General features: G+C 41.3%; 1 protein-coding gene across 7 annotated transcripts in view; it reads right to left on the bottom strand.

Moving 5' to 3' along the window:
- PRICKLE2 (prickle planar cell polarity protein 2) overlaps positions 1 to 18,642 on the bottom strand; it is a 402,478-nt gene that overhangs the window by 68,169 nt on the left and 315,667 nt on the right. Inside the window, exon 2 of one of the 7 annotated variants that reach the window (XM_066350407.1) lies at positions 1,317 to 1,371. The exons of the other annotated variants lie outside the window; for them this stretch is intronic. Within the exon in view, the coding sequence (XP_066206504.1) occupies positions 1,317 to 1,319 (3 nt within the window). The 5' untranslated portion in view covers positions 1,320 to 1,371. The remainder of the gene's footprint in view (positions 1 to 1,316; positions 1,372 to 18,642) is intronic. 7 annotated transcript variants of the gene reach the window in all.

Below are 18,642 nucleotides of genomic sequence, written 5' to 3'. Positions count from 1 at the left end.
TCTAGACCCGAGCTTCTCAATTTTTCAACCAGGGCTTACTGTTGACCACCAAGGCATATTTGGCAATGTTTGAAGACATTTTTGGTTGCCATGACTGAGTGTGTGTGTGCATGTGTGTGTGTGCTACTGACATATAGTGGGTCAAGGCCAAGGATGCTGTTAAACCTCCTACAATGCATGGGACAGCTCCCATAGTAAAGAAAGATTTGAACCAAAATGTCAATAGTGCTGATAAATCTTTAACCTGCTTTTCTTCAAAGAACTTGCCAGTTGCTGATACATAATCATCTTGTTCATTGTCTCTTTCTTCCATCTCAAATATGACCACCTGGGACTTTGTTTACCAGATAGTCCCTGAAGAGGGTCCTACATGTAGTATGTGCTCAATAAATATTAGTTGAACAGATGCATGCTGTAGTCAAATCTCATCTTTAGAACTTTCTGGTTTAACAAAGGACTTAGACAGGGACATGAAGCAAGAGAATACACAAGTGAGGTTTTAGGAGAAACTGGAATAAAATGCACAGTGTCCCTTTCATTCCATCAAAGCACTTGCTTTCACACCAGAGAATACTGGTGTGTGGTGGATAGAAGAAATTCTAGAGAAGGATGAATAAAATGAATAACTGCCAATGTAGTTTCTTTATGAGAAAGGGACAGAAACAACGCCCACTTGTACTTGAAGCAAGGGAATTTCTTCCAAGTTGAGTCAAAATTGTTCAAACAAATTGAAGAAAATAATCACACCGAGTCTTAGGCAGGGACTGTAATTCTAAATCACGTGAGTTGTTCTGTTCCTCTGACGGCTCTCTCTACATGCTTGTTCTTTCTAAATCTCTCAGTTTATAATTTTTTAAATTTAGAATATTAAAGCTCAATGTTTAGTTAAAAAATACTTTCCAGTTAGTCTGGAGCATTATATGACAGGTGTTTATTTTATCCTGTCTTAAAGAAAAGGTCTCAGAAATGGAAGACCATGGAGTTTAAGCACTTTTCTTTTAAGCTACAGTTACATGAAGACTCCCCTACCTCAATTTTACCAAAGCACTCTGAGAAATGTCTGCACATTTGCATATATGCTCTACTAAAAATTCCTCAACAGTTGCTTACTTTTTTTTATAAATAAATTTTTATTTTAATGGGGTGACATCAATAACAGTTGCTTACTTTTTTTGGTAAGGGTTTCAATATTGTTGTTGGACAAAATACACAAAGATATATGTATGAAAAAAGCAGGTGGCAGTTTGCTACAGTGGTTAAGTATTTGAACTCTGAAGTCACATTGTTTGGGTCTGAATACTGGATTAAACACTTACCATCTGTACATAGTTGGGCAAGTTACTTCATCTGTTATAGAGTCACTATCTCCATCTGTAAAATGGGGACAATAATACAGGGGTGGGCAAACACAGATTTACAGTTGTGAGTATGCAAAACACATTTTATTCTGGTAGAATCATATAATCATAATTTGCATGTCATTTTTATATGAACAACTGTAAACCTACCTTTGTCAACTCCTGTATTTACCTTGAAGCAATGCTATGGGGCTCAGATAATATGATGCAACTTGCACAGAGGCAGGCACACAAGGAAGGCTCCGTATGCCTTTGTTTTCAAGGAAATGCTTAAGTCATAAATACCTATGTTATGGACTGAATTGTGCCCCCTCCTCCACTGCAAATTCATAAAGCATTAGCCTCCAATGAGATTGTATTTGGAAACAGAAACTTTTAGGAGGTAATTAAAGTTAAATGAGGTTACAAAGCTGGGGTTGTTATCAGAAACGACTAAAGGACTTATAAAAAGAGGAAGAGACACCAGAGGTGCGTATGCACAGTGAAGACACAGTAGAAGGTGGCTGTCTGCAAGCCAAGAAGAGAGTCCTCACCAGAAACCAATCCTCCTGGCACTCTGATCTGGAACTTCCAGCCTTCAGAACTGTGAGGAAGTAAGTTTCTGCTGTCTAAGCCGCTCAGTCCGTGATAGTCTGTCTCTGCAGCTGGAGCAGACTAAAAGCAGTCTACCAAATGCAAGGAAGGTTACAGGAGGTTACATTTCAGTAGCGTGTATAAGACAAGTAGAGAAATGACTATAATGAAAAGTTAAAATAATGCAAAAGCCATTAAAGGAAGACAAAACTACTACAAAGTTTTAAAAAAAAACAACCTTAAAAACCCAACAGATTAAATTCCTAAATCCATAGCATTTGCCAATTTCAATGGTGTAAATAATCCCACTATGGCTGATTTCAAGCTACCAATGTGACATCATTGGTTGTGGGGCTGGGAAGAGGTATACATTAGCATACCACCATATCACAGTTCTACCATATGGATAGAACAGATGACATGGCCTCAAGAGCACAGAAGTGAACTATGGGAAAGGAACTATGGTGTGATGAGTTTTGAGTATGTATTATCTTTGTTTTAAATATAATTTATTATAAGATTATATAATTAAGTTACAACAACTGGCTTACAAAATTCCTGAAAGCTGACCAATTGGATCATGTGATACTGTACAAGCCAGTTCAGTACAGCAGGACAGAAACTCACACGGGGTATGTGGCGAACTCTCTTTAAAAGGTAGAAAGAATAGAAGAGCTATAAACATGTACAGGCTGCTGGCCTCCTTCTCCACAGAATTATGCCCTTTCTTTCTATATCTTTTCTTCCCTTCTTGTTTTGTTTTTAAATCCCTAGGCATAAAACAGAACTAAAAAACCTTTAAAGTCATTTATGTATTGGAGGAGACCCTAATATTGGCTGAACACCTGGCAATATGTGTCCCCATAAATATCTGATTTTGGAATTACTTCTTTCCTAGGTGAACTCCTTATGAGTTTCCTATATGGTATCTTCCCTGTATGTTAAGTCATTGTTTTTAATTTTATATTTCACATATGACTTAACTAGTCCATTTCCCCCTCTATTATTAGTAAGTACAGATTCACAATGTTAAGTAAACCCATTTTGAAGGAAGTTTAGAAAGCAGCAACAGAAGAAATCCTAGAACAAATTCAACTTTCTAACTGTCCAATGTGATGGATAATGAGATATGCTATATGATTCCAAGAAGAATTCTTTTTTAAATAGAGCTTGCTGATCACAGGACATTGTTAGAAACTCATTTTAAAATACAGGTGATCTTTGTTTGGAATCAGTTCATTTAAGGCAGCTTCATCTTTGAACATTAAAGTAATTGAAGGTGTGAACGTGTGGAAAAGTATAAAAAACCAAGGAGCTCACTTACATGTTATGAAATAAGTATTTCTGACCACTATGGCCACTTTCAGCCCAGGTTACACTGCCTGCCCACTAGGTTTCAAATGTATGAAGGACACAATTAGAAGAATTTATTTTTCCCTGTTCTGCGAGGACAAAGATCAGTGAAGGAATTATCTTGGCTTGCAAGTTCAACGTTCGATACGGCCATAAAGCTCTAAACGTCCTACATTATGTCATTTCAAAGAAACAGACAGGAAGGAAGGTTTGAGTAGGATGAACTAGATTATGCCACAGAAACAACCATCACCAATATACTACCAGCTTTGCCCCACAGTTGCTTTTTAATTAAAAAAATGAAATTTTCTTATTGTGGTAAAACATATATAAGATTTACCACTTCAATCATTTTAAAGTGTACAATTCAGTGGCTTTAATTACATTGAAAATATTGTGCAACCATTGCCACTCTCAATTTCCAAACTTTTTCATCACCCCAAACAGAAACTCTCTACCAATGAAGCTACAACTCCTCATTCCCCCTTCTCCCAGCCCCTGGTAACCTCAAACCCACTATTCTGTCACTATGAACTACCCTACTCTAGGTATTTCTTTGAAGTGGAATGATATAATTTTTTCCTTTAGTGTCTGGCTTATTTCATTTAGCATTATGTTTTCAAGGTTTATTCAGGTTGCAGCATCTGTCCAAATTTCATTCCTTTTTAAACCAGAATAATGTTCCACTGCATGAATATATCACACTTTGTTTATCCATTCATCTTGCTTACGGGACACTTGGGTTCTTTTCACCTTTTGACTATTGTAATGCTTCAGTGAATACTGGTGTACAAGTATCTGTTTGAATCTCTGCTTTCAGTTCTGTGGGTGTATACCTAGGCGTAGAAATGCTGGGTCACAAGGTAATTCTGTGTTTAACCATTTGGGGAACTGCTACACTGTTTTCCCCAGTGGTGGAATACCCATCAGCAGTGTACATGTGTGAAGGCTCCAATATCTTCATATCCTTACCAATACTTGTCATTTTCCATTTAAAACATTATAACCATCCTAGTAGGTAGGAAGTGGTATCTCGCTGTGGTTTTGATCTGTGTTTCCTTAATGACTAGTGATGTTGAGTATTTTTTTATGTATTTACTGGCCATTTGCATGTCTTCTTTGGAGAAATGCCTATTCAACTCCTTTGCACATGTAAAAGTTGTGTTGATTTTTATTCTGTCATTGAGTTGTAGGGGTTCTTTATATATTCAGTACATGAAACCACATTTTATTTTTCGCTCACATATCATCTCTGATATGGGTACGCAGAAGCCCAGGTGATGGAGGCTCTATCAGGGATCCCCAAACTTTTTACACAGGGGGCCAGTTCACTGTCCCTCAGACCATTGGAGGGCCACCACATACAGTGCTCCTCTCACTGACCACCAATGAAAGAGGTGCCCCTTCCAGAAGTGCGGTGAGGGGCCGGATAAATGGCCTCAGGGGGCCGTATGCAGCCCTCGGGCCGTAGTTTGGGGACACCTGCTCTACACTGTCGTTTTCAGATCAGCAGACAAAAGGAAGGCACGAGCTTAACACTGATAATGAAACCCTTTTACCTGGATGCGGTATATGTGACCTCTGAGCCCATTTCATTGGTAAAAGCAAGTCACATGGCCATATATACTTTGCATGAAGTGAGAAAGTTCAATCTCTTGCCCCCTCCTTATGTCTGGGAAGAAGAGGGAGTCAATCATTTGTGAACAGCCCTGCTCCCTACCACAGCATGGAAAGAATGGAGTGATGTGTGAGCAAGAGATGACCTTTTGGAAAGGGAAGTACAGGTAGTTCTTGTCATTCATGGTGGATAAGTTCTGTAAAGTCACAGCAAACACTTTATTAGTGACTGTTGAACCACTGCTCCTAGAGGACACACAGGAATAGGTTCCTACAGGCCTCTGGTCACAATATCTTTGTCAATAAAAGAATCCATATCATTGTTTGATGTGTGTGTCTCTATTTAAGGACACCTTATTTAATATATGATGTTGATTCATTAACATCGACTTCACAGTCAACAGCACTGTAACTCATTCTGACTGAAGATTCTCTAATACATACTTTCTCCATAAGGGCATCTCAAAGGCTTCTTGCCCTTAGGGACACCAGACAGCACTTTAGTGCTAAGTGTGGGAGCCATTTCAAAGAGTAAAATCCCCAACAAAAAGCACAAATGCAAAAAACATGGTACTAAATAGATGACAAAAAGCACACCTGCTTACTGTGTGAAACAGGAAACAAAAGTACAGCCTTGTTTCGTTCATTTCAGCTGGCAGCATGCCCGTATGGAGGGGCCGTTCACACAAAGCTTTTGTCCCTCTGTGCCTTTCTGGAAGTGACCGTGTAAGTGCTGTGACTGTTGATCTGGGGGGAGGTTACAAACAAAGTTTAACAGGTGCATTTGCTGATACTTGAATACATGAACGATGAGGGTTGACTGGATGACAATGTATTGACCTGCACAGAAGTAAGAGGCAGAGGCAGGGGCGTCTCAGAGCTCATGCTCATCCCACTTCACCCCACTGAACCAGGATTACTCTGCCCTGAGCATGCAATGAATCACAGTTTATTCTTTGAGCTTGTGATTCCTGTTAAAGCCTTGAATAATAAACAGGCTGGACTGGCCATTAATCATGAAAGCCAAATGGACAAGGTAGAATTCCAAAGAAGGTAAAAATCAACCACCTTATATGGAAGCGTGTGCGCTGTGAATGTTCTGTGCATACATTATGTAGCAAAGGTCATGTACACTGACTCGGGCTTGACAAATTCTTTTTCTTGAAGGTCTAAGCAAGAGAAGTTAATGTGCTCAAGTTCACCCCCGCAAAAAACAATGTGGTCTTTGGAGCAATTGCTTCAACACCTGACATTATGTTTTTAAATGTTATTATTTTATTCTATTTCATGTATTTATTTTGTGGTGAAATACATATAACATAAATTGCCACTTGAACCATTTTTAAATGGTATTAAGTACATTGTTGAGCAACCATCACCACCATCCACCTGCAGGACATTCTCATCTTCCCCCAGTAAAACTCCATACCCATTAAACACTCACTCCCTACACCCCTCCTCCTGGCAGCCACCACTGTTTTTCTGTCTCAATGAATTTGACTAGTGGAGAGTGACTTTTATTAACATGTTGGGACCAAATGTTCTGTGTTAATGCTCTTCTGAGATTACAGTGAAAATCAGTGGGGGGAAAATGAATCAGACAATATACCTACACTTACATTTAAGTTCTTTTCTAAGCAACTTTCCTAAGACAATCAGGGAGTGCAGGGGAGACTCTGTAACAAACGGGGGGGAGGACCTGGGGACTCAGGGTTCTGAGCCTGCTTCCACTGAGTAGACCAGTGCAATCCATCCTCCCTGCCGAGGTCATGTCTCCTGCATTTTCAGCCTCAGGGCATTAACTCAACATTTTACAGATCATAGAATTCCCATTATGTAGCACCTCGTCCTAGCTCATGACAGAGTCATCTGATTGCTTTTGAGGTGGCCCGAGAAGTGACCAAATGCATTAGTGGATAATTGCTGGAGAAGAGAACTCAGTATCAACTGGACGCAGACCCAAGTAGGCAGATCTGGGCAGGCACTCTGCAGCATCCTGACATTTCTGACATCTAGTTCAAACAGTGCTATCCTCACGCTATCACAGTCTAATTCCAAAACCAGCAGATATCATTACATGCTTAGACAAGGACACTGCTCAGTGCAGTGGCAGCCTTTAGGCTTGGTGTTCTGTGACCTGGGTCACACTTCCCTTTGTTGCCAATGGCATTCCTTAGCCTTCTTTCACTTACTCTATCGAAACCCACTCTAAACCTCTGTAGGAAATATGCAGGAAATAGAAGAAAAGAAAAAAAGTCCTAATTTTACTCATATATTTTTATAATATTATAAAAATGGGGTGTTTCAGGATCAGTTCTTATCCATGTTAAATGAAGTAAGCAAAGATGTGAAACAAAGACATGAAATGATCCAAAAATTATTAGTATTGGTATGATTTTGTTTTAAAGAGAAATCATCCAAACTTATACTTTACTTGGGCCAGAAAACGTCTAAATTCAAAGTCAGGTAAAGGGACTCAGAATTATACTGAGGTGCAGGCTATGCAAGATGGGAAGAAAAATCTTTCATAAGTAATCTAAGAAATGACACTAAAATGTACATCACATCAGGTCCCTGCTATATTTAGAAGAAAAAGAGAAACATCAAAATAACTGGATGTTTGTTAAAACTAAATGAAGGAGGGAAGAAAGGCATTAGGTATAGCAGTGTGGGGCCCTGAGGCTGGAGGAAGCTGAGCTATTTGAAGAGGAACAAGGGATGCAGTGTGGCTGGCAGTAAAGAACTTCGGGCTACCCATCGCAAGAATGAAAGTGTGTTCCACAGCTTAACAAGGAAAGGAAAATGAAGGGAAAGGGGAAAACCTTACTAAAAAACAGTAGTCAAGAAAATAGAACAGGGCAGAAGAGAAAAGACGGCAAATAAAAAACAGAAAAAACTGGTAGTATTAATTATCTAAGTTATCAAAGTAAAAGTATATATATATTAACTCATCAATTAAAAGCTAGATGATCAGTTTGGATTTAAAAGAAAAACGCTATCACATGTTGCTTACTTAAATCTATAAGAAAAGGTTGAAATGAAAGAATAGAAAAATACAATCTTGCAGTTACTCACCAAAAGAAAGCTAATGTGCAATGCTAATATTGCACAAACCAGAATTTAAATAAATACAATTAGAAGAGATAAACAAGGATGCCATAATTGATTAATAAATTCTTTGTCATTTCAAAATTATTGATATAAATTATTTTGTAATAGCCACCAGTTCACTACTTAATAATATTCCTAAAAAATATTAATGCAGCTGTTCATAAACTTTTCAAGAACCATAAAAGATTTCCATGTTAAGTTAAATGCAAAAAAAAAGGGGGGGGGGTGTTGAAAAATAATGAAAGGTTCAAAAATATCATGTGCCTGACCAGGGGGTGGTGCAGCGAATAGAGTGTTGGACGTGATGCAGAGGACCCTGGTTCGAAACCCAGAGGTCACCGGCTTGAGCACAGGCTCACCAGCTTGAGCAAGGGGTCACTTGCTCTGCTGGAGCCCTCCAGTCAAGGCACATATAAGAAAGTAATCAATGAACAACTATGGAGCCACAACAAAGAATTGATGCTTCTCATCTCTCTCTCTTCCTGTCTGTCCCTCTCTCTGTTTTTCTGTCTCTGTCACACACAAACACAAAATCATGTAATCATAAACTTGAAGACATCTAAAAATAAAGCCTCAAAATTTATAAAGCAGAAACAGAAATAGAAGGAGAAACAAATATATTAACAGAATCAGAGATTTTTTTTGCATTTTTCTGAAGCTGGAAACAGAGAGAGACAGACAGACTCCCGCATGCGCCCGACCGGGATCCACCCGGCACGCCCACCATGGGGCGACGCTCTGCCCACCAAGGGGCGATGCTCTGCCCATCCTGGGCGTCGCCATGTTGCGACCAGAGCCACTCTAGCGCCTGAGGCAGAGGCCACAGAACCATCCCCAGCGCCCGGGCCATCTTTGCTCCAATGGAGCCTTGGCTGCGGGAGGGGAAGAGAGAGAGACAGAGAGGAAGGCGCGGCAGAGGGGTGGAGAAGCAAATGAGCGCTTCTCCTGTGTGCCCTGGCCGGGAATCGAACCCGGGTCCTCCGCACGCTAGGCCGACGCTCTACCGCTGAGCCAACCGGCCAGGGCCAGAATCAGAGATTTTAAGATGCCTCTCTCAGGTATTGAACGATCAAAAAGACAAAAATTATGAAGGCTATAGAGTATGTTAAAAGTAATTATTGTTCTCTAATTATTAACTCTATCACCTTTTTTTCTTACAATTTAGAAACATTATCTTGTTTATTCTTACTGTAGACAGACAAGAAAAGATTTCATGCCCTTATTTTCCAAATAGGGAACAGAAGCTAGAAAGTGCAATGACTGTCTAAAACTGAACTTTTCTGATTCATAACTCTATCTTGACATGAAAGCCTCCTTTTCTGTGTATTCTTCTGATCTAGTCCTTGAGTACTTTCCTCAGATGTTGCAAGGGGAATAGTAGTGAAGTAAATGAACTCTGTTTCCTAACTGCTGGCTCTATGTGACAGTGTTCAAGTCATACATACTTCCTCTGAGATTGTTTTCTTAAATATCAAATACAAGGTTTAGGTTCAATAATTTCTACAGTCTTGTATCTATACATCTTCCCTCCTTCCAAGTCTCTGAACAAGAGCTTCAGACTGAAATCTCAGCTTGGTTTCCCCAGATGGACCTTTCCAAGAAAAGTATTTCTACACCTATTAGCTTTCCAATCAGTAATTATACCTAATGTTTCTTGACATGCCAGGATTATATCATTGCCGCATAAGGCAGGAACCACTACATTGCTATCGTCATGTTATAAAAGAGAAAGAATGACCTTACCCAGGTGAAACAACTTGCTCCAATCATAACTACAGTCAGAGTAGCAAAGTTGGATCAGGTCCCCCATGAGGCTGACAACAGAGCCAAGGCTTTTAATCACCATGCTTTGGGATGACCACTGACCATACTTCAGCACAGCTGTTTCTCATGTTAAATTCACCCTCTCAATGGATTCTTGATTATCCACCCAGCAATGGAGTCCAAGAGAGGATGGATGCTTCAAAACCATGCACCATCTCAGCTCAAATTTATTCAGAGTTTAACTTGACCCTCTCATTCAAACAACAGGAACACAATTGCCAAGTGGCTGGCAAAATAAGTTGGTTCACATTTCAGTTCCTTTCCCTGCTGTCCCTCTGTCAAAGGCTAGGATGCTTGTAATGATTTGCAAAACGATGGAGCACAAAAAAGGACCCGGTGTTCAGAATCTGGGTCTCTGCCACTGGAGAAATCATAACCGGCCTCCTCCTCACACCCATCACTCGATGCCAGTGAGGGTGGGGCGCCACCTTTCCCCAGCACCCTTTGTCAAGAGTCAGAAAGGAGGTTTCCCGGAACCCCAGGATTGCAGGGAAGCAAGAAATGAAAAGTCAGCATTGAGCTAGGCTAATTAATGTTTACAGTTCCTCCTTGGTAGCTGCTCCATTTTTTGTTACCTTTGTGAAAATTAGAAAAAGACTTCCTCCTAACTACAAATTAGAAAAAGCAAGCAACCAGGTAAGCTCTAAAGTGCCTTGTGGTAAAATATACTCCCTTTCTGGGAGGCCTCAGAGCCCAGGTAGAAATCAGCCTCCAGTCACCTCCTTTACCAGGCGCCTTTGTGCAAACTATATAACTATATGTGGCAGCCCTGGTCCCTCCCAAGCTGAGAGCTTATGAATTTATCTTTTCGGTTCAGGAAATGCAGGTCCAGAAATTGCTTGAAGAATTAGCTTCCCTCTGCAAGATCTGATCATTGAGTTTTAATCAGTCTTTAATTGCCATAGCAGTAACAACTACCATTACTATTTATTGAGTGCCAACAACACATTAGGCATATCCTAGGGAATGAACAGAGATGATGAAAGAAGCCAGTCTGTGGAAATGGTTTTTCAGTGCCATCCATCTGGAGGTTGTTGAGTTTTTGTCTCAAATCTCCTTTTTGTTATGCATAATTAGTACTGAGCAATTCTTTCTAACAGAGCTTCTTGGCCAAAGGCTCAGTTACTTCCCAAGGCAACCATGGAACTTTAGAAAGACTCCATCATTGACATGAGAGAGGATGCCTGCCTTTCTGTTTGCTAAAGAGCAACTTCATTGGATCAATCAATCAATCAATCATTCCATCATTTTATTGAGGTATGTAAAATATAATAAACCGCACATGTTCAAAGTATACACTTTGATAACTTTTGACATATACAGTACTCACAAATCAATCAGCATAATCAAGACAAGTGAAAATACATGTTACCCTCAAAAGTTCCCTCTGCCCTCTTCAAATTCCCCTCTCATTTCACCTCCACACCACATTCTCCCCTACCCAAGTAATCATCTGCTTTCTGTTACTACAATTATTTAAATTTTCTGGCATTCCATATAAACAGAATCCTATAGCACATACTTTTCTTCACCTTGTTTCTTTCATTATTTCATTCTTAATGATTTTAAGATTCATTCATGTTGCAAATAGCAAGAGTTTATTCCTTTTGATTACACAGTAGTATTCTACTATATGGATATAACAATTTGTTTATCCACTCATCTGCTGATGGACATTTGGGTTGTTTCTGGCTATTTAAAAGAAAGCTAAAAGCTGCCATTTTAAAATCCCTATGCTTAAGGTATTGCTTTATTTAATCCTAACAACCACACTCATGAAGGTGAATTAACTTAGCCAATTTGAACACAGAGCTAGTTAGTGTCAATCCTTGCACTCTTGACCACTACAAACTCAGAAGGATAAGTACTTAGAAGCTATGGGAGGCTGGCACAAAGCATGAAGTCTGTGTGGGTCTTCCATAATGAGCGACTTTCTACAGTTGCCTATGAACTACTCCATGCCACACAAAGCACAATGCAAAGATAGGTCTGGGAAGCTCCAGTTTTACAATGAACTGGGAGAACAGCCACATGAAAATCACATGTACAGTAAGGGCACTTAATAAACAACTGTGGAATGAATAAACGGTTGAATGCACAAGTGAATGAATGAACCGATGGGTAAACAGACAGATGCAGGAAGTTAAGTATTAGTTGACTTGATGGTAGATTCATCCAACCATCTCATGAAACTACTCGAAATAGCTCATGAGTCACCAGGCAGAGGAGAACATCTTGATAGTAAATCAGCTCTCACACTGGCCCATGGTGTAGGCTGCTTGGTCAGCAGAAAAGATGTGCAGCTGGGAACTCATGTAGGAAGTCCAAGTCCAGAGGCCCACTCCCAATCTCAAGGTTCCCAGAACACATTTACTGTAAAGGTTGAAGCCATCTGTCTTAAAAGCTGGGAACTCCAATGGCAGGTCTCCTTTCCTGCGTTTGCAAATGAGCCTTGGCTTCTCTGGGCCTCATGCTCTGCATGTGAACCTTAACAAGACTCTGCTGGTGGAATCTGGCCACGCTGCTGCTGACTTCATCTGGCAGAGGCCCTCAAGCCTGAACCCAGGTTCTTGTCCATCTCTGACAGCTCTGTTGAAAACAAGTTCATTAACAGGCAGTTTTACTGAATGCTGTGCACACAGGCATACTTCCCATCACTATTCAATGACTCATTGCATTTCTGGAGCCAAGATAAACACAGCATCATTCATGAGACTGGTTTCCCGGAACTGTTCAGGAGATTGTTTTGGGGTCTCCTATCTCCTTCTTACTTTCCTTCCCTACTCATCTCTGATACTGCACTGAGAACACTGAGGTGAGTGACAGTGAAGGCTGACACAGGAGATGCAGCTGAGAAGAAATTAAATCCAATCCAGGTAAAGAAGCATGCTTCTCACTGCAGCTATGAAATTCCATTTGGAGCTCAGCATGAGCTGATGGAATAATGAAAGATGATGACACTGCAAATGGCTGGTGAGTCTAATAACGATTTTTGTTCAGTTTTTAAAGGGGCTATAAGATTATGCATTCCCCTCTGGAACCAGACCACCCAGCAAGCCTAGAGAGATGAACTACTTTATCATTCTCTCCCTTCCCCCACATCCACCAGCTTCTGTCCTTCTTGATATAAATAGCTTCTCTCATAAAAAGAGCAAATTGTCAACTGCCTGAAAGTGAACGGTAAAACTGGGTGCCTGGCACCATGGCTCCAGCCCAGTGGTGAGTCACAGCTACAGAATTCACAGACCCAAAGCAGCTTCTGGGTTAACAGGCCAAGGAGCGAGCCAAGCAGGACCGGTGAGAGGATTTTAAGTGCATTTTGAATTCTTTTAACTAACAGCCTTGTAGTCAGGCCACATTCAGGGGACGTTAGTCAGGGGCAAGATGCCGAGAATGGAAGGGCATAGCTCATCTTCTTACTTCCCATGGCAAACCTGCTTCAGTGTCTTGATGACACACAATGATGGTGATGATGACAGTAGTTACCATTGAAGAGGACCTATTCTGTGTCAGCATCTCTTAGACTCTTTATAGGAGTAGTTCGTTTATTCTTACAGCTCCTCTAGCCATTTGCCGTTTCATTTACAGGGCAACCAAGGTTCCAGGGCTAAGTGGACGAGCCAAGATTTGGCCCCATGTGTTTCCAATGCTGTGCTTTTTCCATTGCCCAACAGCAGTTTTCAGCTGCAGAAACACCTGGAGGCCCTGATGAAACAGACTGCTGGGCCCACCTCCATGGTTCAGGTTCTGGAGCTTTGGGCCATGGCCTGAGTAGTTTTATTTTAAACAAATTCCCAGGTGATACTTGCACTGCTGGTGCTAATGCACTCTGAAAACCATGGACTGGGCTGACTGCATCTGCAGAATTTAATCATTATTCCATGTACTGCTCAGCTCAAATATCACCTCTCCAGAGAGGCTTGTTCCTTTTCAAGTAGATTCTCTAAATTGGGGGCCAGCAAACTACAGCCTATGGATCAAATCAGGCCCACTGCCTGTTTTTGGAAACAAAGTTTTATTGTCACATAGCCGTGCTCCTTCATTTACATATTGTCTATGCCTTTGTACTATAACATCAATGAGAGACTGTTATGTCCCACAAAGCCTAAAATATCGACCATCTGGCTCTTTACAGGAAATGTTTGATAACGCTGGCTCTACTCAACCGCCATTTTCACTGCTATCCCAGCACACCTCTCTCTTTCTGAGTGCCTTGTTCATGCAATTGTTCATTTGACTGTGCCCTGCACTAGACTGTCAGCTCCACAAGGGCAGGGATACTGGTTTGCTGGTTCAAAGGTGTTCCTGCAAAAGTGCCTGGCATCTAGGTGGCACTCCATGAACATCTGGTGAAGGGATAAACACCACCATTTAGTGCCAGCTACTTGTCACTGTGCCAGGGACAGGAGGGCCATGGAAAGAAGTTGCGGAAATGTAGTTGACCGTGTGGGATCCCTGCCAGGAGAGGAGCCAGAGATAAACAGAGGTGTTGATGGGTAAAGAAGCCTTTGAAAGTATGGCCTTGCTGCTTCCTGCAGTGATGGGGAAACTGGAGATGGGGAAAGAGGAAGGCCTTAGTCATCAAGGTCAACCTGAGATTAAGAGAACGTTCCTTCCCTAAGAATGAAAGAGCCTTGTGTGAAGTGTGCTGCACCCTTCGCTGACACACATGCTCAGTCAGCTTCCTTAGATCTGATATCTTGGGTGGATCCCCATGAAGAGGGGAGAGGAGGAAGGGCCTGAGGGGGCACTGGCTGGAGCAGACCTCTCACCAGCTGTGGCACCCTGGTCAAGTTCCTCCCTGAGCTGCAAGGTATTATGGGAAAAGTGGGGGATTTTGAAGGATTAAATCTGATTGTTTACTTGTGTAATATTTGCTTAATGAATGAGTAATATGCATCAGATATTATTTTAGGCACTGAGCGATTGTGACAAACAAGACAATGTATGTCTGCCTCCAACAGGCTCACATTGTAGAAGGCAGGGCACATGACAAATGGCAGACACAAACATATAGAGATTATCTGCTGTGCACTGGGCCTATGGATTCCTTGTTATCTTTTCAGCCTCTATATGAGGACCCTCTGCAGGCATCCCCAAACTACAGCCCGCAGGCCGCATGAGGCCCCCTGAGGCCATTTATCCAGCCCCCACCGCACTTCCGGAAGGGGCACCTCTTTCATTGGTGGTCAGTGAGAGGAGCACTGTATGTGGCGGCCCTCCAACGGTCTGAGGGACAGTGAACTGGCCCTCTGTGTAAAAAGTTTGGGGACCCCTGCTTGTCTTATTTCCACAGGTGGGAAAAAACATCCAGGTGGTGGATGATGGGGCTCCTCTGATTTCACAGTGACAAGCATGGCCTTGGGACGTCTCAGCCCTGAGATCCACGGATGCTTTGGCAAGGATTGGACACCGCATGGGCTCCATTCATTTCACCCCAAACTGTCCAACAACACTCTCCCCCAATTCTTTGTACAGATAAAGTTGGTACTGATTCCATTTCACTTCTGACCTGAATGCAAATGAGTTACAAGTCAGAGCTCTGCCTGGCAGGCTTCTTCACATCTTTTAGTAGCAGCTCATATGCCACCTTCCCCAGCCAGAGACTGTCCCTGACCAGTCAGTTTAAATTAGCAATCCCTCCAACACCCCAGCCCACATCCATTATAACAGAAGCAGCTTTATTTTCCTCATAGGTGGACTGAATGAGACACAACATGTAAAGCACCTAGGATGATGGATGCCTGGCACATGTGAGTGCACTAAAAGTTCATACCACTATCATAACATCATTGTTCTTTTTCAATAAAAATTTCAAGTCATCTTGATCATTTGTTTTGCTCAAACCAACGACCTTGGGTCCAAGCTGGTGAGCTTTTGCTCAAACCAGATGAGCCCGCGCTCAAGCTGGCGACCTTGGAGTCTCGAACCTGGGTCCTCTGCATCCCTGGTCAGGCCGCTAGTAGATTTTTATAAAATTAAATACCCATACTCAAGAACACCTTCTAAAATGGGAGGTGACTTTCATTTGTACTATATTTAATTGAAGACATTTCTCAGAAGAAATAGAATAATAAAAAGTATTACCTGAAGGTATATCAACCAACACCACAATCAGGGACTAAAATGAAAGGTTTCTAACAAAAATGAAAGCACATTACTCTCAACACCAACTAGTCTTTGGTATTTTGCCTCCAACACAAAATATATATATATTTTTATAAATTTTTATTAATTTTAATGGGGTGACATCAATAAATCAGGGTACATATGTTCAAAGAAAACATGTCCAGGTTATCTTGTCATTCAGTTATGTTGTATACCCATCACCCAAAGTCAGATTGTCCTCCGTCACCTTCTATCTACTTTTCTTTGTGCCCCTCCCCCTCCCCTTCCCCTCTCCCTCCTTCCCTCCCCGTAACCACCACACTCTTGCCAATGTCTCTTAGTCTCGTTTTTATGTCCTACCAATGTATGGAATCATGCAGTTCTTGTTTTTTTTCTGATTTACTTATTTCACTCCGCATACTGTTATCAAGATCTCACCATTTTGTTGTAAATGTTCCGATGTCATCATTTCTTATGGCTGAGTAGTATACCATAGTGTATATGTGCCACATCTTCTTTATCCAGTCATATATATATATATATATATATATATATATATATATATTTTTTTTTTTTTTTTTTTTTTTTTTTTACAGTGATTAAAGTCTTTAAGCAAACTCTTGGCCAATACAACAAGAATCCATAAAAGAGTAGTATCCTTAACATTTTCACCAAGTCCAAGTTGGCACCAACACCATTCCAAATCCCTGCGAATGCAACCCAACCCCAGTTCAGTCCGTTAGGAGCTATCACAAGGAGCAGGTGTCCAGAAAAAGTCCACATCCAGGAAAAGTCCGCATGGCACTGGAATTGTCACAATTCTATACTTTGCAGCTCACGCCCAAGTCCCAATGACTGCTGCTTCTAGCTGGTAATGATTCAGGTAGACTGGAAAAGCCATCTGCAGCATGTGTGGAGATGGAGCCTCTGTTCTCCTCTGCCTGGAGAGATGAGACCAGGGTGCTTTACCCTGGAGCTCTGCAACTGTGGCATGGTAAAGAGAACCTTGGGATATACTAAGCTGGGTGGCAAAGGTAGATTCATAATAGAAGTTGGCAAAAGGAGGAAAGAGAGCTCTAAATTAGGAGTAGGTCCCAGCCTGAAATATAAGTGGGGCATTGAGGTAGGAGGAAGAAAAGAAACAGCAGAAAATAGGACTATCAACACCCACAACAGAGATCTTTGAGGGAAGAATAAAAAACCTGACTATTCAGGCAAGACAGAGTTAAGTGGCCCTTGTGCAAATGAGATCAGTTTACCTGCTTCTTGTAATAAATACCCTAGGCTTGTCCACAGTGTCGTAGATGGGGTCGACGGCCCTGGGCACCTTCAGCCTTCAGTGGCAAACCCCAGCATTCTGGGAAAGGTTAGGTCATAGGTGGCTGGAGCAGGGCTGGAAGAGATTGAACCATCCTTTACAGGAGCGAGGGGGAAGCCTACCTTCCAGTGTCCCTGTTTCCTCACAGCAAAGGCATGTAAGCCTGGCAGGCTTTAGCTCAATGACCTTCCTTTCCACTTTGAAGAAGGACCCAGATGGCATCCTATGAGACCCATTTGGGGCACTGGAGCCTTTAAGGGCATATACTAAAAGCTGGTAGTTCACCTGATCTCTATTATGCTTTTTCTGCCTCTTGGCACCTTAAAAGCCATGCTCAGAAGATCTCGCTGAGGGGTTTGAGGATCCCAATCCGCCTATATAAACCTTTTCTGTATATCTGGAGCTATTTGGAAAAAGACAAAACACTGTTATTAGCTGGATCCAATAAAAGAAGGTAGAAGTTTGCAGGAGAAGAAGATTTGGCATCTCCTGTTCACCAGCATTCAAAAGAAATTTAAAAATTTTAAAGTAAAAAGCATGATATGGTAGACCCATAGGAGTTCCAGGATATGACTCCTCTCTTTTAAATTTTCTTAAATTGACCTTAAAATATTTGCTGGGTATGCTATAATAATACCTTGACTTTAAAGATTATAAGAAATACCCATAATTCAAAAGGTTTGACAAAATACAGTAAATGCTTTTGCTACATATGCAGGATCATTGTCAGTTTTAACCAGTTTAGGAAATCCAATAATAGAAAAATGCATACAGACAATGAGCTATAACCTGCTTAGCAGCCTCTCCTGTTCTGACAGAGGTTACTATAAATCCAGAATAAGTATCCACTATAACGTGGACATAGGGCTGTTTGCCAAATGAAGGTATATGAGTAACATCCATTTGCCAAAATTGTCCTGGTAGGAGTCCTTGAGGGTTAACTCCAAATGAAGGGACAGATTGTAGTATAGGACCCCTTGGACAGGATTTACCAATCTGCCGTGCTGCTTCCTGATAAAGTTGAAGCTGTTTACACAGGGCTGCAGCGTTCTGGTGATGAGTAGTATGAGACTTGAATTGTTCGATCTATCATGGTTGCTCCAAATAATTTTCTTTTGTCTAGCTTGATCAACAAGGGCATTCCCTTGTGCTAAAGCTCCAGGGAGCATGGAGTGAGCTCGAATATGTCCTATAAAACATGGAGCTCTATGTTGACAAACAAGACTTTGAAGAAGGAGGAACTGCTGAAATAGTTCATCCGCAGTTGTCCCTAAGACAGCATTCTTTATAGTGGAAACAACCCTAATAAATATTTCCTGTCTGTATATAGATTAAAGGGGGAATATGGCAAATGCTGAAAAGCCATGATAATAGCAAATA

The sequence above is a fragment of the Saccopteryx leptura genome, chromosome 10, assembly GCF_036850995.1.
Source record: "Saccopteryx leptura isolate mSacLep1 chromosome 10, mSacLep1_pri_phased_curated, whole genome shotgun sequence".
Classification (NCBI taxonomy): Eukaryota; Metazoa; Chordata; class Mammalia; order Chiroptera; family Emballonuridae; genus Saccopteryx; species Saccopteryx leptura.
The sequence above is the reverse complement of the archived record's forward strand: the minus strand, read 5'-3'. Positions and strand labels throughout refer to the sequence as shown.